This window comes from Heterodontus francisci, chromosome 42 (genome assembly GCF_036365525.1).
Source record: "Heterodontus francisci isolate sHetFra1 chromosome 42, sHetFra1.hap1, whole genome shotgun sequence".
Classification (NCBI taxonomy): Eukaryota; Metazoa; Chordata; class Chondrichthyes; order Heterodontiformes; family Heterodontidae; genus Heterodontus; species Heterodontus francisci.
In genome coordinates, this window is record NC_090412.1 from 29,745,472 (window position 1) to 29,769,443 (window position 23,972).

At 46.2% G+C, this 23,972-nt stretch overlaps 1 protein-coding gene across 11 annotated transcripts in view; it reads right to left on the reverse strand.

Annotated features, from left to right (window-relative positions):
• Positions 1-23,972, reverse strand: part of fam149b1 (family with sequence similarity 149 member B1) — a 204,200-nt gene that overhangs the window by 37,755 nt on the left and 142,473 nt on the right. For 7 of the 11 annotated variants that reach the window (XR_010970903.1, XM_068020280.1, XM_068020279.1 and 4 more), the window contains 2 exons: positions 17,444-17,564; positions 9,594-9,719 (listed from right to left, as the gene is read on the reverse strand). Coding sequence is in view for 10 of the 11 variants with exons in the window: in XM_068020280.1 (XP_067876381.1) it covers positions 9,594-9,719; positions 17,444-17,564 (247 nt within the window). In the remaining variant the exon portion in view is untranslated. Of the gene's footprint in view, positions 1-3,010; positions 3,135-9,593; positions 9,720-17,443; positions 17,565-23,972 lie in introns of those variants that run through there. The other 4 variants (XM_068020282.1, XM_068020283.1, XM_068020281.1 and 1 more) reach the window with 3 other exon arrangements.

A 23,972-nucleotide genomic window follows, 5' to 3' on the forward strand; every position in this document is an offset into this window, starting at 1 on the left:
CCAAAGCTAGTGACAAAATTTGATAAACACAATTACAAATAAAGAGCGCCCTTCAACTCCTCCAATAAAACAATTCTCTTAAATTCACATGTCTATATCTCAGTCGATCACTGTCGATTCTGATTCAGTTCTAACAAGATAATTATTAACAAAAAGCTTTTCTGCAAAAGGTTGAGTGATTGTAACTGAATAATGCAAGCAGTAACAAAGTGTTCAGTCAGTAGCTTTACGATTGCACTCCAGACTAACCAATTTAGATCCAAGCCAAATCACTTAGCTGTTAGTAAAGATGCACTTTTAACATAATGTAGTTACATGATACAGACAACTTTCAAATGACATTGGCTATTCAGGTTACCTGCCCTGAAACTGGATAGAAGATGGTGCACTTTGCAGTTACTGAGCTTTGACATACTTGTAAAATCTGTCATAGAGTCATAGAGTTTTACAGCACAGAAACAGGCCCTTCGGCCCAACACACCTGCGCTGACCATCAAGCACCCGTCCTAACTAATCCCATTTCCCCACATTTGGCCCGCAGCCTTGTATGTTATGACATTTCAAGTGCTCGTCTAAATACCTCTTGAATGTCGTGAGTGTTCCTGCCTCTACCACCCCTTCAGGCAGTGTGTTCCAGATTCCAACCACCCTCTGGGTGAAAAAAATCTTCCTCAAATCCCCTCTAAACCTCCTTCCCCTTACCTTAAATCTATGCCCCCTAGCTATTGACCTCTCCGCTAAGGGAAAAATTTTCTTCCTATCTATCCTATCAACGCCCCTCATAATTTTGTATACTTCATTCAGGTCTCCCCTCAGCCTTCTCCGCTCCAAGGAAGCAACCTCAGCCTATCGAGTCTGTCTTCATAACTGAAATGCTCCAGCCCAGGCAACATCCTGGTGAATCTCCTCGGCAGCCTCTCCATTGCAATCACATCCTTCCTATAGTGTAGTGACCAGAACTGTACACAGTACTCCAGCTGTGGCCTAATCAGCATTTTATACAGTTCCATCATAACCTCCCTGCTCTTCTATGCCTTGGTTAATAAAGGCAAGTATCCCATATACCTTCCTAACCACCTTATCTACCTGTGCTGCTGCCTTCAGCGATCTATGGACAAGCACCCCAAGGTCCCTCTGACCCTCTGTACTCCCTAGAGTCCTACCATCCATTGTATATTCCCTTGCCTTGTTGGACCTCCCAAAGTGCATCACCTCACACTTTTCAGGATTAAACTCCATTTGCCACTGCTCCGCCCATCTTACCAGCCCATCTATATCGTCCTTTAGTCTAAGGCTTTCCTCCTCACTATTTACGACACCACCAATTTTCGTGTTGTCTGTGAACTTACTGATCATACCTCCTATATTCACGTCTAAACCATTAATGTGCACTACAAACAGGAAGGGTCCCAGCACCGATCCCTGTGGTACACCACTGGTCACAGGCCTCCATTCACAAAAACAACCCTCGACCATCACCCTCTGCCTCCTGCCACTAAGCCAATTTTGAATCCAATTTGCCAAATTACCCTGGATCCCATGGGCTTTTACTTTCTTAACCAATCTCCCATGTGGGACCTTATCAAAAGCCTGACTGAAGTCCATGTATACTACATCAACTGCTTTACCCTCACCTACACCTCTCGTCACCTCCTCGTAAAATTAAATCAAATTTGCTAGACACGATCTCCCCCTGACAAAGCCATGCTGACTATCCCTGATTAATCCCTGCCTCTCCAAGTGGAGATTAATCCTGTCTCTCAGAATTTTTTCCAATAATTTCCCTACTACTGAAGTTAGACTCACAGGCCTGTAATTACCTGGTTTATCCTTGCTACCCTTCTTGAATAATGGTACCACATTCGCTGTCCTCCAGTCCTCTGGTACCTCTTGTGGCCATAGAGGATTTGAAAATTTGTGTTTGAGCCCCCGCTATCTCCTCCCTTGCCTCACATTGCAGCCTGGGATACATCTCATCTGGGCCTGGGGTTTTATCCACTACTTTTAAGCTCGCTAATACAGTTAATACTTTCTACTTTTCAATGCAAATTTGGTCAAGTATACCACAATCCCCCTCCCTGATCACTACAACTACATCGTCCTTCTCCATAGTGAACGCAGATGAAAAGTAATCGTTCAAAACCTCACCAAATCCTCCGGCTCCACACACACATTGCCTCTTTGATCCCTAATGGGCCCAAATTTTTCCCTGGTTATCTCCTTGCCCCTAACATACTTATAAAATGCCTTGGGATTTTCCTTTATCTTGTCTTCCAGTGATTTTTCATGCCCCCTCTTCTCTCTCCTAATTACTTTTTTTAAGTACTCCCCTACACATTCCTCTAGGGCCTCCGCTGTTTTCATCACTCTGAATCTGCCATACGCCTCCTTTATTTTCCTTATCCAATCCTCTATATCCCTTGACATCCAGGGTTCCCTTGACCTGTTGGTCCTACTCTTCACCTTTCCAGGAACATGCTGCACCTGAACCCTCACAATATACCTTCTAAATGACTCCCACTGGCCTGATGTAGACTTTCCTATAAGAAGCTGTTCCCAGTTCACTTTGGCCAGATCCTGTTTTATCATCTTGAAATCTGCCTTTCCCCAATTCAGTACCTTTATTTCCAGTCCCTCTATGTCCTTTTCCAAAACAACCTTAAATCTTACAGAGTTATGGTCACTATCCCCGAAATGCTCCCCTACTGCCACTTCTACCACTTGTCCGGCTTCATTCCCTAGGGTTATGTCCAGTACCGCCCCTCCTCTTGTAGGACTTTCTACGTGTCCTTTAATCCAATTTGCAGCAGAAAAATCAGTTAATGACTGTTTGTAACATGATCATTGAAACGTAATACATTTTTACTATGTCTTCCCTAACAGTTTTTAAAACTGCAAATGGAGCATGGATTTTGTAAAGGAATCAGAGACAGTTCATGATAGATTAACGTTTATTAAAGCTATCCATTCCATTGAGATTTACTAACTATAGTATATGGGTCAGCAGCATCTTGTTTTTGCCAATATCATTCAGCCCCATTACACTGGAACCTGTTTAACCAGTTAACCCACTGGAAAATCCCGAATCTGTCCGAAATTCAGAAACTGCTGTTCCCGCTCTCAGCACCTGTCAGCTGTGAATATGGAAAGGAGTGTTAATGAGCATTATATAAAGATCTAAGCTTAGAAATTCCAATTCAGCTGTGAAACTGACAGTGCGATTTTTTTTAAAAGCCAATCTGATCAGAAGAAGACAATGGGAAATTTCTCATCTCTGCGATTTCCAGTCACGACCTCAAAATTTTTTTTACCAGAGACTCTGGTTTCTGTGTATGGACATGCTGCCTACCCCTGGATGGCACACACTGCCGCCAATGTGCGCCAGTGGTGGTGGGATTGAATGTTTAAGGTGGTGGATGGGGTGACAATCGAGCTGGCTGCTCTGTCCTTTATGGTGTCAAGCTTCTTGTGTACTGTTGGGGCTGCACTCATCCAGGCAAGTGTACTCCATCACACGCCTGACTTGTGCCTTATAGGTGATGGCAAGGCTTTGGGCAGTCAGGAGGGGAGTCACTCGGTGCAGAACACCCAGACTCTGACCTGCTCTTGTAGCCATAGTATTTATGTCCAGTTAAGTTTCTGGTCAAGGATGACCCCCAGGATGTTGATGGTGGGTTATTCAGCAATTGCAATGCCATTGAATGTCAAGAGGAGGTGGTTAGATTATCTCTTTTGCACGTGTGGCACAAATGTTGCTGGTCACTTATTAGCTCGAGCCTAGATGTCTAGATCTTGCTGCATGTGGCATGGATAGTTACATTATCTGAGAAATTGTGAATGGAGCTGAACACTGCGCAAACAACAGAAAACATCCCCACTTATGATTTTATGATGGAGGGAAGATCATTGATGAATCAGCTGAAGATGGTGGGCCTGAGACACTGCCCCGAGGAACTCCTGCAGCAATATCCTGGGGCTGAAATGATTGGCCTCCAACAACCACCTTCTTTTTTCCTAGGTATGACTCCAAACAGTGTTGTAGCCAGAGAATTACATGTAATAGTTTCTCCTCTTTGTGGTGTTCCCACATTGTGACCTCTGGTGCTCAGCAAGGATCTATCCTTGGCCCCCTCCTTTTCCTCATCTATATGCTGACCCTTGGCAACATCATCTGATAACATGGTGGCAGTTTCCACATATGCGCTGTTGATACCCAGCTCTACCTCTCCTCCACCTCTCTTGACCCCTCCTCTATCTCTAAGTTGCCTGTCTGCTTGTCCAACATCCAATATTGGATGAGCAGCAACTTCCTCCAATTAAATATTGGACAGACAGAAGACATTGTCTTCTTTCCTTGTTACAAACATCGTTCCTCAGCTACCTACTCCATCCCTCGCCCTGGCAACTGTATTGATGCTGAACCGGATTGTTTGCACGCAGCCTTGGGGTTACATCTGACCCGGAGATGAACTTCCTAACACACCTCCTTAGAGAAGATTGAGAGGAAATTTGAAAGAGGTGTTCAAAACCATGAGGGGTGTATAGAGAGTAGATCGACAGAAACTGCTCCCTTTGGTGGAAAGGCCTAGAACTAGAGGACAATTAAGGTGAGTGACAAAAGAACCAAAGGCGACATGAGGAAAACCTTCTTTATGCATTGAGTGGTTTCGATATGGAATGCACTGCTTGAAAGGGTGGTGGAGGCAGATTCAATCGTGGTTTTCAAACGGGAATCGGATAAGCACCTGAAGGGAAGAAAATTGCAGGGCTACAAGGAAAGGGCGGGGGGATGGGACTAGCGAAATTGCTCTTGCAGAGAGCTGGCATGGGCTCAACAAGCTGAATGTCCCCCTTCTGTGCTGTACCCATTCTATAATTCTATCCGCACCATCGCTAAGACGCTCTGTTTCCACCTCTGTAACATTGCCTGACTCTGCCCTTGTCGCAGCTTTTTTCACTGCTGAAACCCTCAACCATGCCTTTGTTAGCTCCAGATTTGATTATTCCATTGCACCCCTAGCCGACCTCCCACGTTCCACTCAAACTTGAGAACATTCAAAACTCTGCTGCCCGTGTCCTGACTCACACCAAGTCCTGCTCACTCATCTCCACTGCATTCGCTGATCTACCTTGGCTTCCAATCAAGCAGTGTGTTGATTTTAAAGTTCTCTTTCTTGCTTTAAATCCCTCCGTGGCCTTGCTCCTCCCAAACTCTGTAACCTCCTGCAGCTTTGCAACACCCCCAAGATCACTAAACTCTGCCAATTCTATCTTCTTTAGCATTCCTGATTTAATCACTACACCACCGGTGGCCATTCCTTCAGCTGCCTATGCCCGAAGTTGTGGAATTCCCTCCCTTTATTGCTCTCCCCCACTCAGTGCTGAACTGATGGAGATGCCATATTTCAGATAAGACTTTAAACCTCTCAGGTGGATGTAAAAGATCTCATGGTACTATTTCGAAGAAGAGCAACTGAGTTGTTCCCAGTGTCGTGGCCAATATTTATCCCTTAATCAACATCTGATCATTATCACATTGCTGTTTGTGGGAACTTGTGTACAAATTGTACATTCATGACAATACAACAGTGACTACTTCCATTGGCTGTGAAGTGCTTGGGGACACCTTGCAGTCATGAAAGGCACAAATGGAAGTCTTTCTTTCGGTTGGGTTTTTACGACAATTATAAATGGTCACCCTTACGGATACTAGCTTTTTATTCCAGATCTATTTAATTAACCGAGCCCACATTCATAAACGGCCATGGTGGGATTTGAACTCATGCCTCCAGATTATCAACCCAGGGTTCTGGATTTCTAGTTCACTAACATAACCACTATATTACAGCAACCCCACTGCTATCCTTGAAACCTTTTGTAATCTTGAAAACCTCTCACCTTCTTGAATCCAGGCTATCCTCCAATCAGTTGTGCCTCCACCCTAGGATATCCCCATCAACAGACAGTTAGAGAGAATCTTACCATCTCCCCTTGACATTCAATGGCATTACCATCACTGAATTCCCCACCATCAACATCTTGGGGATTACCATTGACCAGAATCTTAACTGGACCACCAATATAAATACTGTGACTGCAAGAACAGGACAGAGGCTGGGAATTCTGTGGTGAGTTAACTCGCCTCCTGATTCCCCAAAGCCTGTCCACCATCTACAAGACATAAGTCAGGAGTGTGATGGAATACTCTTCACTTGCCTGGATGAGTGCAGCTCCAACAACACTCAAGAAGCTCCACACCTTCCAGGACAAAGCAACCTGTTTGATTGGCATCCCACCCACCACCTTAAACATTCATTTCCTCCATGACCTGTGCACAGTGGCAGCAGTGTCTACAAGATGTACTGCAGTAACTTGCCAAGCCTCCTTCGACAGCACCTTCCAAACCCAAGACTTCGACCACCTAGAAGAACATGGGCAGCAGATGCAGGGGAACACCACCACCTGCAAGTTCCCCTCCAAGCCACACACCATCCTGACTTGGAACTATATCACCGTTCCTTCACTGTGCCTGGGTGAAAAAACTGGAACACCCTCCATAACAGCACTGTGGGTGTACCTACACCCCAAGGACTGCAGCAGTTCAGGAAGGTGGCTCACCACCACCTTCTCAAGGGCAATTAGGGATAGGCAACAAATGCTGGCCTTACCTGTGGCGCTGTCATCCCATGAAAGAACAATAAAACACAAGATGCACTGCAGCAACTCACCAACACTCCTTTGACAGTACCCTCCAAACCCACGACCTCTGCTGCCTAAAGGAACAAGGGCAGCACAGTGGTTAGCACTGCAGCCTCGCAGCTCCAGCGACCCGGGTTCAGTTCTGGGTACTGCCTGTGCGGAGTTTGCAAGTTCTCCCTGTGACCGCGTGGGTTTCCGCCGGGTGCTCCGGTTTTCTCCCACAGCCAAAGACTTGCAGGTTGATAGGTAAATTGGCTATTATAAATTGCCCCGAGTGTAAGTAGGTTGTAGGAGAATGGTGGGGATGTGATAGGGAATATGGGGTTAATGTAGGATTAGTATAAATGGGTGGTTGTTGGTCGGCACAGACTCGGTGGGCCGAAGGGCCTGTTTCAGTGCTGTAGTATCTCTAAATAAATAAATAAATCACCACCTGCAAGTTCCCCTCTAAGTCACACACCATCCTGACTTGGAACTATATCGCCGTTCCTTCACCATCACTGGCTCGAAATCTTGGAACTCTCTTCCTAACAGCACTGTGGGTGTAACTTCACCACAAAGACTACAGCGATTCAAGAAGGCGGGTGATCACCACCTTCTCAAGGGCAATCAGGCATGGGCAATAAATGAGCAATAAGTGTTCCCTCTATGCCAGGATATCCCCATCAACTATGCTCCTACTCCAGCACATCCCCATTGGCTGAGTGGAAAAAGACAGAATAGGGATGATGGGCAGGTACTCTAATTGGCAGAATGTGACTGGCGGTATCCGCAAGGGTCTGTCAACTATTCACCGCATTCATTAACGGCTGAGACGAAGTCCGCATATCAAAATTTGCAAAGACATTAAAGGATATGGGGCAAAGGCAGGTATATGGAGTTAGGTCACAGATCAGCCATGATCTCATTGAATGTGAAAAAGATTCAAAGGGCTATGTTCCTGTCAACTGCGTCCCTCACATTAAAGTGCATGGGATTGGGGGTAGTGTTACAGTAAGGCTCAGTTGAAACATGGGAACATAGAACAGATGCAGGTCGTCGGCCCCTCAATTAGATTCTGCCATTCAGTTAGATCACAGTGAATCTGTATCTTAACTCCATCTACCCGCCTTGGTTCTGTAGCCCTTAATACCCTTGCTTAACAATAATCTATCAAGTGCAGTTTTGAAATTTACAACAGAGCCCTAGCCTCAACAATATTTTGGGAGAGTGTGTCTCGGATTTCTACTAATACAATAGCAAAATACTCCAGATGCTGGAAATCTGAAATAAAGACAGAAAATGCTGGAAATACACAATAGGTCAGGCAACATCTGTGGAGACAGAAACAGTTAATATTTCAGGTTGATGGCCTTTCATCAGAATAGATTCCAGCAACTGCAGTATTTTCTTTTCAAAAACATGTGATAGGACGGAAGACAGGAGAGATTAATTGGCAAAAGAGATGATGGTGAAGGCATAAAGACATGATAATGGGACAAATGAAACAAAAGATGGGTCAAAGAGGTGTAAACGGGAATAGCAGAACTCTTAGATTATTGACGAATTCAGGCTCATTACTCAATCTAATCTGGTCTGCTCTTTTGTTAGTTCAAGAGCATATTGTTCCAGAAAGCTGTCCCAAATACAATCAAGATGCTCTCTACTTTTGGAACTCGAGCTGTTTTGCTTCCCCCAGTCTATGTGAAAATTAAAGTCTTCCATCATAACTATGCTGTTTTTGTAACAGGCTTCACTGATCTCTGCATTTATTCATCCTGCTATTTTATCACTGCTGTCAGGAGGTCTGTAGACAACTTCCACCAAAGGCCCACATCTTTGTTTATTCCTCAATTCTACTCGAGTGTTTCTACTGTCTGCTTAATCTTACTGATATCCCCTCTTTGTAATGCTGTAATTCTGTCCCTCATCAATATTGCTACTCCTCCTTTTCCAATTTCTCTTTTCTTTCTAAGGGCCTTATAAGCTGGAATATTTATCTCAGTCATGTCAATTGTGGCCAAGTCTCAGTGATAATCACTGTGTCATACCTTTTAAGGCACATGCTCTCTTCTAATTTACTTATTTTATTCTTTCTGCCAAGTGCATTAGTGTATAGAACTCTTATTGGGCAACAGACCCTACCCTGCTCTGATGTTTTTCTCACATATTTTAAATGATTACATTTCTGTTTTTCATCATTTCTGTTGTATTTTAATCAGTTTTTTAGAATTATTTTCTATATAATTTTCTGAACCTGAAGTATTTGTCTTTAACACTATTGATTATCAGGACTTCACGCTTATTCCCTTTTCTTATCTTACAGCTATTCTCACGTTTATTATTTGGGCCACAGGCTTCCCCTTCTTTACTGGTTTAAAGTCTTTCTTGCAGCATTATCTATCCTTTCAGCTCGTCCCTTGATCCCAGCCGGGTTCAGGTGCAGCCCATCCCAGCGGAACAGCTCCTTCCTGTCCCAGTACTATGTTGCATGAAATGGAACCCATTTTTGCTACAAGAGTCCTTCAGCCATGTGTTTACTTTCCTGACCTGTTGTCCCAATGCCAATTAGCATGTGGCTCAGCTAATAATTCAGAGATTGCTCCCCATGAGATCCTGCTTTTTAATTAGCTCTCATCTCCTGGTATTCCTCAGCAGGATCTCCTCCCTGTTCTTCCCCACATCATTGGTCCCATCACTGGATCTTCGTTCTCCCTTCCCAAGCTCACTCTTCAACCATCCCTACCACTTCCTCTCCTAGGGCAAATTGGGGCAATTCCAGCGTCCCCATTTAATCAGGTAACTTAAGAGACCAAGGATCCAACCCAGAGACCTTTCTGCTCTGTAGTGCTCAGCCAACCAGTGGTTAAACCTGTTGAGGTATTGGCAAAGCCAAAACTTATGTTCCTCCTTACCCGGAAGGTGTGTGTGGTTTTGGGCCTGGTAAAGTTTTCATGCCCCAGAAATCTGTCTCTTGGAGGCAGATGGCTTGTATCATCCATAACTGCACTGTGAGCCCGGTTTGAATGCATTCGCATTTTCTATAGGGGAAAAAAAAACATGTTAGCTGCCTGTTATTAGCAACATTCTCAGCCTGACAGACAGCAACTGTGCTGTTTCTGTGACAAGGTACACTGAATTACTTGCATTGACTTACAATTGTTTGGTTTCAGATTTCTCCCCAGCCTTCACAGGTCTACATTTCAAATACCTCAGTTTCTTTAGCAGTATCAGTGGAGAGAGAAACAGAGTTAACGTTTCAGGTCTGTGACCTTTCATCAGAACCAGATGAAAGGTCACAGACCTGAAATGTTAATTCTGTTTCTCCCCCCACAGATGCTACCAGACCTTGCTGAGTATTTCCAGCATTTTCTGTTTTTATTTCAGCTTTCCAGCATCTGCAGTATTTTGCTTATAATACCTCAGTTTATTTCCCTCCTCTCCTGAAGGCTATGACTCTTGATGGGATAAGTTTCCATGGGCACTAGGTGTTCTCTCATATCTCACCTCAGCTATTCTTTTTGTGACTGTCTCGTCCAATGATGTCATGAAGGTATCACACCCCTCACACAATGGACACATGCACTCGTTTAACAGGAGTCATCCGACAGCAATCGGAAATGACAACTCTGATTCATACTTTCTCTAGCCCAAAAATAGAGGCTAATTGTAGCACCCCAACTGTTGCCTGGCTAACTCAGGACAGAACAAGGATCAAACCCAGACCTACGTGAGCTGCATGGCTCAGCACTACACCAAGCAGTCCTGCCACTAAACTGATACTGGTTAAATCAGTCCTATTATTAAACTGATACTAGATGAAATTTGTTAGGGATGCTTGGAAGTTGTCAGTGTTATTTCAGAGGAATTGGCCAGCCGCTCGAGGCTGCTCTGCCATTCAATTAGATCATGGTCGATCTGTACCTCATCTCCAATTACCGACCTTAATTCTATATCCCTTGATATGTCCATAACCTACCCTTCATAATTTCATGCAGAAGCTGTTTTATCAGATCATACTTGTCCAAGTGGTCAGTAACTCACACCCTGATGACGGATTCCAGTAAAACCCCTGCAACTGATGAGTCTGTAGTTATCTGGTTTCTCCCTCATTTTTTAAATAGCGAACACAAGAAATAGGAGCAGGAGTAGCCTGCTCTGCTATTCAATACGATCATGGCTGATCTTAGACTTCAACTCCACTTTCCTGCCCACTTGCCATATCCCTTGATTTCCTGAGACACCAAAAATCCAGCTTTCCCAGCCTTAAATGTATTCAACGATGGAGCATCCACAACTGTCTGAGGCAGAGAATTCCAAAGATTCACAAGCCTCTGAGTGAAGTAATTTCTCCTCATCTCAGTCCTCAATGACTGGCCCCTTATCCGGAGACTGTGTCACTGTGTTTCCCCAACCAGCGGGAAACAATCTCTCAGCATCTATCCTAGTCAGCCCCTTCAGAATCTTGTATGTTTCAGTGATATCGCCTCCCATTCTTCTAAACTCTCGAGAATATAGGCCCAATTTATTCAGCAATTTAGTCAGGTGAATGTACTGTACCTGGACTTCCAAAAGGCTTTTGATCAGGTACCATATAATAGCTTCATAAGTAAGTTCATGCATGTGGAGTCAGGGGATAAACAGCAGAATGATTGCTTAGTTCATCTGCTGCTAAAACCCACAACCATGCCTTTATTACTTTTAGACTTGACTATTCCAACGCACACCTGGTCAGTCTCCCACATTCTACTCCCCGTAAACTTGAGGTAATATAAAACTCTGCTGCACGTGTCCTAACTCATACCCATTACCCCTGTGCTCGCTGACCTACATTATCTCCTGGTTAAGAACACCTCGATTTTAAAATTCTCATCCTTGTTTTCAAATTCCTCCTCCCCCAATCTCTGCAATCTCCTCCAGGCTTATAACCCTCTGAGATACCTGTGCTCCTCCAATTTTGGACTCTTGTGCATCCCTGATTTTCAACTGCTCCACTAATGGTGGTCGGTCCTTCACCTATCAAGGCCCTAAGCTCTGGAATTCTTTCCTGAGAACTCTTCGCCTCTCTTTCTTCTTTTAAGACACTCCTTAAAACCTACCTCTTTAACCAAGCTTTGGTCATCCACCTGAATATCTCCTTATGTGGCTCGGGGTAAAATTTTGCTTGATAACACAACTATGAAGAGCCTTAGGACATTTTACTATGTTAAAGGTGCTTCATAAATACAAGTTGTTGTTGAATGGATAGCAAACTAACTACAAAGCATGAAACAGAGAGTAGGGATAAAGGTGATTATTCAGACTGATGCAAGATGGAAAGTGGTGTTCCCCAACATTTTTTTTTAATTTGTTTGGGAGATGTGTCCATCGCTGGCTAGGCCAGCATTTATTGCTCATCCCTAATTGCCCTCGAGATGGTAGTGGTGAGCTGCTTTCTTGAACTGCTGCAGTCCTTGGGGTGTAGAGAGTTCCAGGATTTTGACCCAGCGACAGTGAAGGAACGGCGATATAGTTCCAAGTCAGGATGGCGTATGGGTTGGAGGAGAACTTGCAGCTGGTGGTGTTCCCATACATTTGCTGCCCTTGTCCTCTAGGTGGTAGAAGTCGCAAATTTGGTAGGTGCTGTCGAAGGTGAGTTGCTGCAGTGTATCTTGTGGATGGTACACATTGCTGCCTCTTTGCGTCGGTGGTGGAGGGAGTGAATGTTGAAGATGGTGGATGGGATGCCAAAGCAGGCTGCTTTGTCCTGGATGGTGTTGAGCGTCTTGAGTGTTGTTGGAGCAGCACTCATCCAGGCAAGTGGAGAGTATTCCATCACACTCCTGGCTTGTGCCTTGTAGATGGCAAACAGGCTTTGGGGAGACAGGAGGTGAATTACTCACCACAGAATTCCCAGCCTCTGATGTGCTCTAGCAGCCCCAGCATTTATGTGGCTGGTCCAGTTCAGTTTCTGGTCAATGGTAATCCCCAGGATGTTGATAGCTTGGGATTCAGCGATCATAATGCCATTGAATGTCAAGGAGAGATGGTTAGATTCTCTCTTGTTTGAGATGGTCATTGCCTGGCACTTGTGTGGTGCAAATGTTACTTGCCACTTATCAGCCCAAGCCTGGTTGTTATCCAGGTCTTGCTGCATATGGGACTAAGATGATTGACTTCCAACAACCACAACCATCCTCCTTTGTGCTAGGTATGACTCCAACCAGTTTTCCCTACGGTTCCCAGTGATTTCAATATGGCTAGGGCTCCTTGATGCCATACTCGATCAAATATTGCCTTGATGTCACCTGAGCCCTGGAGTTCAGCTCGTTTGTTCATTGTTGGACCAAGGCTGTAATGAGGTCAGGAGCTGAGTGTTCTTGGTGGAACCCAAATTGAGCATCAGCAAGTGCCGCTTGATAGCACTCCTTCCATCACTTTGCTGGTGATCAAGAGTAGACTGATGGGGTGGTAATTGGCCGGGTTGGATTCGTCCTGCTTTTTGTGCACAGGACATACCTGGACAATTTTCCACATTGCCGGGTAGATGCCAGTATTGCAGCTTGGCTAGGGGCGCAGCTGGTTCTGAAGCACAGGTCTTTAGTACTATTGCTGGAATGTCGTCAGGGCCCATAGCCTTTGCAGTATTCTGTGCCTTCAGCCGTTTCATGATATCACATGGAGTGAATCGGATTGGTTGAAGACTGGCATCTGTGATGCTGGGGACCTCAGGAGGAGGTCGAGATGGATCATCCACTCGGCACTTCATGCTGGGATCAATGCTAGGACCACTATTATTCACCATTTACAGAAATGATTTGGTTTCAGGAATTGGAAGTACAATATCAACATTTGTGAATGGCACCAAATTAGGGATACTGTTAACACAAGAGAAGGACTGTGGCAAAATGCAAGATGATGTTAACATTGTTGCAGAATTATTTTTAATATAGAGGAAAGTGAGGGGGTGCATTTTTGTAAGAGGAATAAGGAGGTCACCTACTCCTTGGAAAATAAGGGTTTTAATGGGGTAGAAGCGCAATGGATTAAAGAGTACAGATTCACAAATTATTGGAAATAGCAATGCTGGTTAACAAAGCCATAAGTGAAAACAAAGTACTGGTATTCATTTCTAAATGAACTGAATTCAAAAAGCAAAGGAGTTATATAGAATCTTTGTAAGAACACACTTTAAGCACTGTATTATAAAACGATATCGGAGCACTGGAGAAAATGCAAAATAGATGATACCAGAACTGAGAAGGTACAACTGTCAGGAAAGACTGAACAAGCTGGGGCGGTTTTCCCTAAAAAAAGAGTCCGAGGGGTAACCTGATAAGAGGTCTTTGTGAAGGAGTTTGTTATAGCGGATGTAACGATGCTGGGACCAGTAGACAAGTCAAAAGAGCGGTGGCGGGAAGGAGAGGACAGCAGGCCAAGCAAGCAGTTTAAAACAGCGGCGGCAGGAAGTAGAGAGTGAGCGAGCGAGAGAGAGAGAGGGAGAGCGCGAGACCAGTGAGCAGTGTAAAAGAACTATCTAGTCCTAGACTGTCTAGGCCACCAGAGCAGACTGATCTCGTTCTGAGGAGAAAAGTGTGACATCACAGGAAAACAGGTAGTTGATTGGTTGCTGAGTTTTTTTTTATCGTTTATCTTTCAAAACTCGGGTATACTTATGAATTGTAAGATTTTATTTACTTATACTAGTGAAGCTTAACTGATTGGCTGGTGAATATTTCCTATTACTTAATTAAGTAAATAATTAGCTATTAAAAACACAATCAGGATTGCAGGGCAAGTGATGCGCTGTGGCTGCAGGATGTGGGAGCTAGTGGATGCCAGTGTGATCCATGGCAAACATGTCTGTAGTAAGTGCCTGCAGCTCCAAGAGCTTCAACTCAGAGTCAGTGAGCTGGAGGCCGAACTACAGACACTGCAATACATCAGGGAGGGGGAAAGGTTCCTGGACACTTTGTTCCAGGTGGCAGTCACACCCCATAGGATAGCGTCAACTAATTTGGTCAGTGGTCAGGGACAGGAGGATGTGACTGCAAGTAAGGCAGGTAAGGGGATCGAGAAGGCAGAAGTAAAGCAAGCTCAGCCCTTGCAATTGTCCAACAGGTTTGAGGTTCTTTCAGCTTGTATGGTTGAGTGCGAGGGCTGCAGGGTGACCGTAGCATTGTAGTACAGCATTGTGATTCATCGGGGGAACGCGGGGGAGGAGAGTAAATGGGAATGTAGCGGTAGTAGGGGACAGTATAGTCAGGGAGATAGACACAGTTCTCTGTAGCCAAGAGCAAGAGACCAGAGGTTTGGGTCATCTACTCAGGGCTGGAGAGGAAGCTGCAGTGGGAGGGGGAGGATCCAGTTGTCATGGTCCATGTGGATCCAATGACATAGATAGGACTAGGAAAGAGGTTCTGCACAGAGAATATGAGCAGCTATTGAAAATTAAAGTGCAGAACCACAAAGGTGATGATCTCTGGGTTATTACCTGAGCCACAAGTAAATTGGCGCAGGGTAAATGAGATTAGACAGTTAAATGGAGGCTCAAAGATTGGTGTGGGTGAAATGGGATTTGATTCATGGGGCATTGGCACCAGAACTGGGGAAAGTGGGAGCTGTACTGTCGGGACAGTCTTCATTGCTGGGACCAGCGTTCTGGTGAGTTGTATAACTTGGGCTGTAGAGATGGCTTTACACTAAATAGTGAGGGTGAGGGATCAAGTGAGGGAAGATGTGATAATTTAAAGAGAGAGGAGAAGGCAAGAGAACAAGATAGAAAAAAGGATAATTATAGAATCATCAAAAGTTTAAGGCACAGAAAGAGGCAACTTGGCCCATCGTGTCTGTGCTGACCGAAAAACGATCCACCTATTCTAATCCCACCTTCCAGCATTTGGTCCGTAGCCCTGCAGTTTATGGCATTTGAGGTGCATATCAAGACTCCTTTTGAATGAGTGAGGGTCTCTGCCTCAACTACCCTTTCAGGCAGCGAGTTCCAGACCATCACCACCCTCTGGGTGAAAAAGCTTTTCCTCATCTCCTCTCTAATTTTTCTACCAATCACTTTAAATCTATGCCCCTTCGTCACTGTCCCCTTTTCTCTCTCTCTGACAGCTGTAGACAGTGGGAACACTCAGCAGATGGTTGATCAGTTTTTAAAAATCTCAAGTCAGTTTCGCAGCTGACAGATCCTGATATCGGGAACAGCAGTTTCTGAACTTTGGACAGATTCGGGGTTTTAAAAATCCTGAATCTGTTCGAAGTTCAGAAACTGCTGTTCCCGATGTCAGGATCTGTCAGTTGTGAAACTGACTTGCAATCTTTTCTAAAAGCCAGTCTGAAACATAGAAACATAGAAAATAGGAGCAGGAGTAGGCCATTCGGCCCTTTGGGCGTGCTCCACCATTCAAAAAAGATCATGGCTGATTGTCTAATTCAGTCCCCTGTTCCTGCTTTCTCCCCATATCCCTTGATCCCTTTGGCATTAAGAAATATATCTATCTCCTTCTTGAATATATTTAATGACTTGCCCTCCACTGCCTTCTGTGGTAGAGAATTCCACAGGTTCACCACCCTCTGAATGAAGAAATTTCTCCTCATCTCGGTTTTAAATGGCATACCCCGTATCCTGAGACTGTGACCCCCTGGTTCTGGACTCCCCAGCCATCGGGAACATCCTCCCTGCATCTAGCCTGTCTAGTTCTGTTGGAATTTTGTAGGTTTCTATGAGATCCCCTCTCATTCTTCTAAACTCTAGTGAATATAGGCTTAATCGACCCAATCTCTCCTCATATGTCAATCCTGCCATCCCAGGAATCAGCCTACGAAATCTTTTTTGTACTCACTCCATGGCAAGAACATCCTTCCTCAGACCAAAACTGCACACAATACTCCAGATGTGGCCTCACCAAGACCTTGTATAATTACAGTAAGACATCCTTGCTCCTGTACTCAAATCTTCTTGCAATGAAGGCGAGCATACCATTCATCTTCCTAACTGCTTACTGCACCTGAATGCTTGCTTTTAGCAACTGGTGTACAGGACACGCAGGTCTCGATGCACCTCCCGCCTTCCCAATCTATCCCCATTCAGATAATAATCTACCTTTCTGATTTTACAACCTAAGTGGATAACCTCACATTTATCCACATTATACTGCATCTGCCATGCATTTGCCCACTCACCCAACATTGACAATGCGGAATTTCTCATCTTCAGTTACGGACCCCCGGCAAGGATGAGGAACGGCCCCAGTATAGTTTACAGCCACAAGGTGGATGGAAACCTTTGGCGCGCTGGATGCTGGCCCGCAGGCCGTATGCTTTACAACCCTGTTCTATGCTGTATGATTCTAAACAGAACATCAAGTGCAGTTCTTTATTCTCATGAGTCTGACCTGTTTAGAGCCCCAGTGACCAACAAACTGGACACTGACATCACAGAAATGCCAATATCTGTGGTCCAATAGCAGTAAATAAGCTTCAGAAAATACTGCAATTAAGGAATATTTTATGATTACAAGTTTGTCTACTGCTGCTCAACACTTCAGATCAGAAATGCATAAAATAGCAGATTATCAACAGGAGTCAGCATAATTATTTCAGATTATCAATAAGTGTGTGAATGCTAGTTTCAGATTATCATTAAAGCATACATGACAGTTGTAGATAATCAGTAAGCAAGTGCATGTTAGTTGGAGATAGGAATGACATGAACATATGACCCATGATGTGTGGCAATAACTGAAGCAGGTTACAGCTGGGAAAGTTGCTCAAGTACCTGTGGTCGAGCAGTTAACTTTGCAGCTGAATGATCGATATCAGTGCTGCCAATAGGTGGAAGGAGAGCGTTGTGTCTGAGAGGCAGAGTTGGGGCAGACAGGCGATCACTTGCTGTCTGTCTAGAATCAAAAAGAAGCAAAAATTAATTTTGATTCCTTGAACTTGCGAAATGTCAAGACTGCTCTCACTGAACCTGACTTGGACTCGCATTGCTGTCCATATAAAGAAAGGAAGACAGACTTGCAGTTATATAATGTTTTTCATGACCACTGGACATTCCAAAGTGCTTTACAGTCAATGGAGTACTTTTTGAAGTGTAGTCACTGTTGTAACATGGGAAACGTGGCTGCTATTTTGTGCAGAGCAAGCTCCCACAAACAGCAATGTGATAATGATCAGATAATCTGTTCTTGTGATGTTGATTTGAGGGATAAACATTGGCCAGGACACCGGGGATGACTCCCCTGTTCTTCTTTGAAATACTGCCATGGGATCTTTTATATCCAACTGAGCAGGCAGAGGGGACCTCAGTTTAAATGTCTCATCCAAAAGACCACACCTCTAACAGCACAGCACTCCCTCAGTTCTGTACTGGACTGCCAGTCAGTTTTGAATTTTGCGCTCAAGCCACAGAATGAGAATTAAACCTGGAACCTTGTGACTCAGAGGCACGAGCACTACCAACTGAGCCATGACCGACACTCTGACAGTTAAAATATAGCATATTACCAAAGCCGACAGTGTATTACCCAGTTACCTCAGGAAAGGGAAAGGAAACACTTTCACCACAGACAGACATCATTTTCAAACCAGTACAGGATGACTTGAATGATCACATTTAAAATCTACTCTGATTGAACAAAGATCATCTATAAGCTAGACAGTCACGTGTGGTGTGCTTTTTTCAAAATAAAAGCCACATTCAAATACAGGATTTTCCCATTAATGTTCAGACAGAGTGAAGATAGTTGAGATTTTCATTGGTGAATTTTGTGTTCACTAAGGTATGAATGGATTGCTTTTCCACCTAAGGTACCAGTTTCAGCAGCCAACTTCTCCAGGTTTGGTATGACAGGAATTAAAAGATAAAGCTGCCGCCATATTGGCCCAAAATGAAATCTCTAAAAGGAATCATCCCTTGTGTGAATTGTTCAACTTGCAAAAAACAGCCAGCTTGAGTTATGCTAATGAATGATGCTATGTGTCATATTATTGGGTAATTTTGTGCAAAGCACTCATGCAATGATACTATGACAAACACTTATTATGTTTGTGTAGTAGTTAGTATCCCTGGCTGTCATGCAGGAGCCAGGGTTCAATTCCCTGAAAGGGGGAAGTTAATATCGTGATAACTACTGCACGAATAGGCTTGGCTTTGCAGTCACCATGTGGCCTAATGGATAAGATGATTGACTTTGGCTTGAATCATGATTGTCATGGTTAGAATCTGGAAAGTACTGCTTGAGAGTGTGGTGGAGACAGGTTCAATTGACGCATTCAAAAGGGAATTGAACTATTATCTGAAAAGGAGGAGGAGGAATGTGCAGAGCTATGGGGACAAGGCGGGGTAGTGGCAATAGGTTAATTGCTCCTTCAGAGAGCCAGCACAGACATGATGGGCCAAATGGCCTCCTTCCATGCTGTAACTATTCTACAATTCTATGGTTTTATGCAGCAGTTGTACTGGGGTCAGGGAGAAGACCTTCATTCCATCATAGAGTCAAAACAGCACAGAAGGAGGCTATTTGTCTCATCGCATCCATGTCTGTAAAGCAATCCAGTCAGTCCCATTTCCCCAGTCTAGCCTGAATTCAAACCTGGTGCCAGAAATGAAAAGGATAACATGCCAATAACTCTCCAACTCAGTCTGACAAGAGTATCTCTATGTTTGAAGAAATGGTCACGCCAGCTGTATAGATGGATAATAATTGTCCGAGTATTACAGTGGCACTAAACTAAGGCAACAGAGACTGGTGGTGTGCAGAGGAGGGGACAGAAAGAACATCACAGATTCACCCTCAGGCCATCCCAAAGCCTACACTATGAACACATTATTTCTGAGCGCAAATTGGTGTAGGGCCAAATAGATCAGGAAAGTAAACATGTGGCTGAAGGATTAGTGTGTCAAAGAGGGACAGTGGCACTTGTACTGGGAGAGGAGGGAGCAGTAGCATTTGGCTGGGCTGCATCTGAACTATGCTGGGATTAAGGGCCCAGATGAAAGTATAAATAGGGCTGCAGAAAGAGCTTTAAAGCAATAAAATTGGCTGGGCGGGGTGAGCTGTGTGTGCAAGGGAGGCTCAGACAGCATTTGGGCAAAAGGGCAGGTTGTTGCTGTCCATTTTATGCAGAAGATCTGTTGCCCAAATAAGAGCTCTGTATACTAATGCACGTGGCATAAAGAATAGAGTCATAGAGTCCTACAGCACATAAACAGGCCCTTCGGTCCCTTGTGTCCCTGCCTGCCATCAAGCACCTATCTATTCTAAGTCCATTCTCTAGCACTTGGCCCATAGCCTTGTAGGCTATGGCGTTTCAAGTGCTCATCTAAATACTTCTTAAATATAGTGAGAGTTAGAACAAGTGAATTAAGAGAGCACATCCACCTTAAAAGGTATGACACAGCAGCCATCACTGAAACTTAACTACAAATGGATTGATCGAGAGATAAATATTCCAGTTTATAAGGTTTTTAGAAAGGACAAAGAAATTGGAAAAGGAGGAGTAGCAGTACTGAGAACAGACACAATTACAGCATTACAGAGAGGGGATATCAGTAAGAGTGAGCCGGCAGTAGAAACAATGAGTAGAATTGAGGAATAGAAAAAGTTGTATGACTTTGGTGGGAATTGTATACAGACTTCCTGACAGCAGTAAGAAAATAACAGGATGAATAAATGCAGAGATCAGAGAGGATTGTTGCAAAATCACAGTGGTAATAATTTTCCCATGGACTGGGTAAAGCAGAACAAAAAGTAGAGATTATCCTGAGTGTATTTGGAGAGTGTCAGTGAGAGCAGAGAGAGGGTCAGTGAGAGCGGAGAGTCAGTGAAAGCAGAGAGAGAGTCAGTGAGAGCGGAGAGAGGGTCAGTGAGAGCGGAGACAGGGTCAGTGAGAGCGGAGACAGGGTCAGTGAGAGCGGAGACAGGGTCAGTGAGAGCGGAGAGAGGGTCAGTGAGAGCGGAGAGAGGGTCAGTGAGAGCGGAGACAGGGTCAGTGAGAGCGGAGACAGGGTCAGTGAGAGCGGAGACAGGGTCAGTGAGAGCGGAGACAGGGTCAGTGAGAGCGGAGACAGGGTCAGTGAGAGCGGAGACAGGGTCAGTGAGAGCGGAGACAGGGTCAGTGAGAGCGGAGACAGGGTCAGTGAGAGCGGAGACAGGGTCAGTGAGAGCGGAGACAGAGTCAGTGAGAGCAGTCAGTGAGAGCAGTCAGTGAGAGCAGTCAGTGAGAGCAGTCAGTGAGAGCAGTCAGTGAGAGCGGAGAGAGAGTCAGTAAGAGCGGAGAGAGTCAGTGAGAGCGGAGAGAGTCAGTGAGAGCGGAGAGAGAGTCAGTGAGAGCGGAGAGAGAGTCAGTGAGAGCGGAGAGAGAGTCAGTGAGAGCGGAGAGAGTCAGTGAGAGCGGAGAGAGTCAGTGAGAGCGGAGAGAGTCAGTGAGAGCGGAGAGAGTCAGTGAGAGCGGAGAGAGTCAGTGAGAGCGGAGAGTGTCAGTGAGAGCGGAGAGTGTCAGTGAGAGCGGAGAGTGTCAGTGAGAGCGGAGAGTGTCAGTGAGAGCGGAGAGTGTCAGTGAGAGCGGAGAGTGTCAGTGAGAGCGGAGAGTGTCAGTGAGAGCGGAGAGTGTCAGTGAGAGCGGAGAGTGTCAGTGAGAGCGGAGAGTGTCAGTGAGAGCGGAGAGAGTCAGTGAGAGCGGAGAGAGTCAGTGAGAGCGGAGAGAGTCAGTGAGAGCGGAGAGAGTCAGTGAGAGCGGAGAGAGTCAGTGAGAGCGGAGAGAGTCAGTGAGAGCGGAGTCAGTGAGAGCGGAGAGCGTCAGTGAGAGCGGAGATCGTCAGTGAGAGCGGAGACAGGGTCATTGAGAGCGGAGAGAGAGTCAGTGAGAGCGGAGAGAGTGTCAGTGAGAGCGGAGAGAGTGTCAGTGAGAGCGGAGAGAGTGTCAGTGAGAGCGGAGAGAGTGTCAGTGAGAGCGGAGAGAGTCAGTGAGAGCGGAGAGAGTCAGTGAGAGCGGAGAGAGTCAGTGAGAGCGGAGAGAGTCAGTGAGAGCGGAGTCAGTGAGAGCGGAGAGAGAGTCAGTGAGAGCGGAGAGAGTCAGTGAGAGCGGAGAGAGTCAGTGAGAGCGGAGAGAGTCAGTGAGAGCGGAGAGAGTCAGTGAGAGCGGAGAGAGTCAGTGAGAGCGGAGAGTGTCAGTGAGAGCGGAGAGTGTCAGTGAGAGCGGAGAGTGTCAGTGAGAGCGGAGAGTGTCAGTGAGAGCGGAGAGTGTCAGTGAGAGCGGAGAGTGTCAGTGAGAGCGGAGAGTGTCAGTGAGAGCGGAGAGTGTCAGTGAGAGCGGAGAGTGTCAGTGAGAGCGGAGAGTGTCAGTGAGAGCGGAGAGAGTCAGTGAGAGCGGAGAGAGTCAGTGAGAGCGGAGAGAGTCAGTGAGAGCGGAGAGAGTCAGTGAGAGCGGAGAGAGTCAGTGAGAGCGGAGAGAGTCAGTGAGAGCGGAGAGAGTCAGTGAGAGCGGAGTCAGTGAGAGCGGAGAGCGTCAGTGAGAGCGGAGATCGTCAGTGAGAGCGGAGACAGGGTCATTGAGAGCGGAGAGAGAGTCAGTGAGAGCGGAGAGAGTGTCAGTGAGAGCGGAGAGAGTGTCAGTGAGAGCGGAGAGAGTGTCAGTGAGAGCGGAGAGAGTGTCAGTGAGAGCGGAGAGAGTGTCAGTGAGAGCGGAGAGAGTGTCAGTGAGAGCGGAGAGAGTGTCAGTGAGAGCGGAGAGAGTGTCAGTGAGAGCGGAGAGAGTGTCAGTGAGAGCGGAGAGAGTGTCAGTGAGAGCGGAGAGAGTGTCAGTGAGAGCGGAGAGAGTGTCAGTGAGAGCGGAGAGAGTGTCAGTGAGAGCGGAGAGAGTGTCAGTGAGAGCGGAGAGAGTGTCAGTGAGAGCGGAGAGAGTGTCAGTGAGAGCGGAGAGAGAGTCAGTGAGAGCGGAGAGAGAGTCAGTGAGAGCGGAGAGAGAGTCAGTGAGAGCGGAGAGAGAGTCAGTGAGAGCGGAGAGAGAGTCAGTGAGAGCGGAGAGAGAGTCAGTGAGAGCGGAGAGAGTCAGTGAGAGCGGAGAGAGTCAGTGAGAGCGGAGAGAGTCAGTGAGAGCGGAGAGAGTCAGTGAGAGCGGAGAGAGTCAGTGAGAGCGGAGAGTGTCAGTGAGAGCGGAGAGTGTCAGTGAGAGCGGAGAGAGTGTCAGTGAGAGCGGAGAGAGTGTCAGTGAGAGCGGAGAGTGTCAGTGAGAGCGGAGAGTGTCAGTGAGAGCGGAGAGAGTCAGTGAGAGCGGAGAGAGTCAGTGAGAGCGGAGTCAGTGAGAGCGGAGAGCGTCAGTGAGAGCGGAGATCGTCAGTGAGAGCGGAGACAGGGTCATTGAGAGCGGAGAGAGAGTCAGTGAGAGCGGAGAGAGAGTCAGTGAGAGCGGAGAGAGTCAGTGAGAGCGGAGAGAGTCAGTGAGAGCGGAGAGAGTGTCAGTGAGAGCGGAGAGAGTGTCAGTGAGAGCGGAGAGAGTGTCAGTGAGAGCGGAGAGAGTGTCAGTGAGAGCGGAGAGAGTGTCAGTGAGAGCGGAGAGAGTGTCAGTGAGAGCGGAGAGAGTGTCAGTGAGAGCGTCAGTGAGAGCGGAGAGAGCGTCAGTGAGAGCGGAGAGAGCGTCAGTGAGAGCGGAGAGAGCGTCAGTGAGAGCGGAGAGAGAGTCAGTGAGAGCGGAGAGAGTCAGTGAGAGCGGAGAGAGTCAGTGAGAGCGGAGAGAGTCAGTGAGAGCGGAGTCAGTGAGAGCGGAGAGCGTCAGTGAGAGCGGAGATCGTCAGTGAGAGCGGAGACAGGGTCATTGAGAGCGGAGAGAGAGTCAGTGAGAGCGGAGAGAGTGTCAGTGAGAGCGGAGAGTGTCAGTGAGAGCGGAGAGAGTGTCAGTGAGAGCGGAGAGAGTGTCAGTGAGAGCGGAGAGAGTGTCAGTGAGAGCGGAGAGAGTGTCAGTGAGAGCGGAGAGAGTGTCAGTGAGAGCGGAGAGAGTGTCAGTGAGAGCGGAGAGAGTGTCAGTGAGAGCGGAGAGAGTGTCAGTGAGAGCGGAGAGAGTGTCAGTGAGAGCGGAGAGAGTGTCAGTGAGAGCGGAGAGAGAGTCAGTGAGAGCGGAGAGAGAGTCAGTGAGAGCGGAGAGAGAGTCAGTGAGAGCGGAGAGAGAGTCAGTGAGAGCGGAGAGAGTGTCAGTGAGAGCGGAGAGTGTCAGTGAGAGCGGAGAGTGTCAGTGAGAGCGGAGAGAGTCAGTGAGAGCGGAGAGAGTCAGTGAGAGCGGAGTCAGTGAGAGCGGAGAGCGTCAGTGAG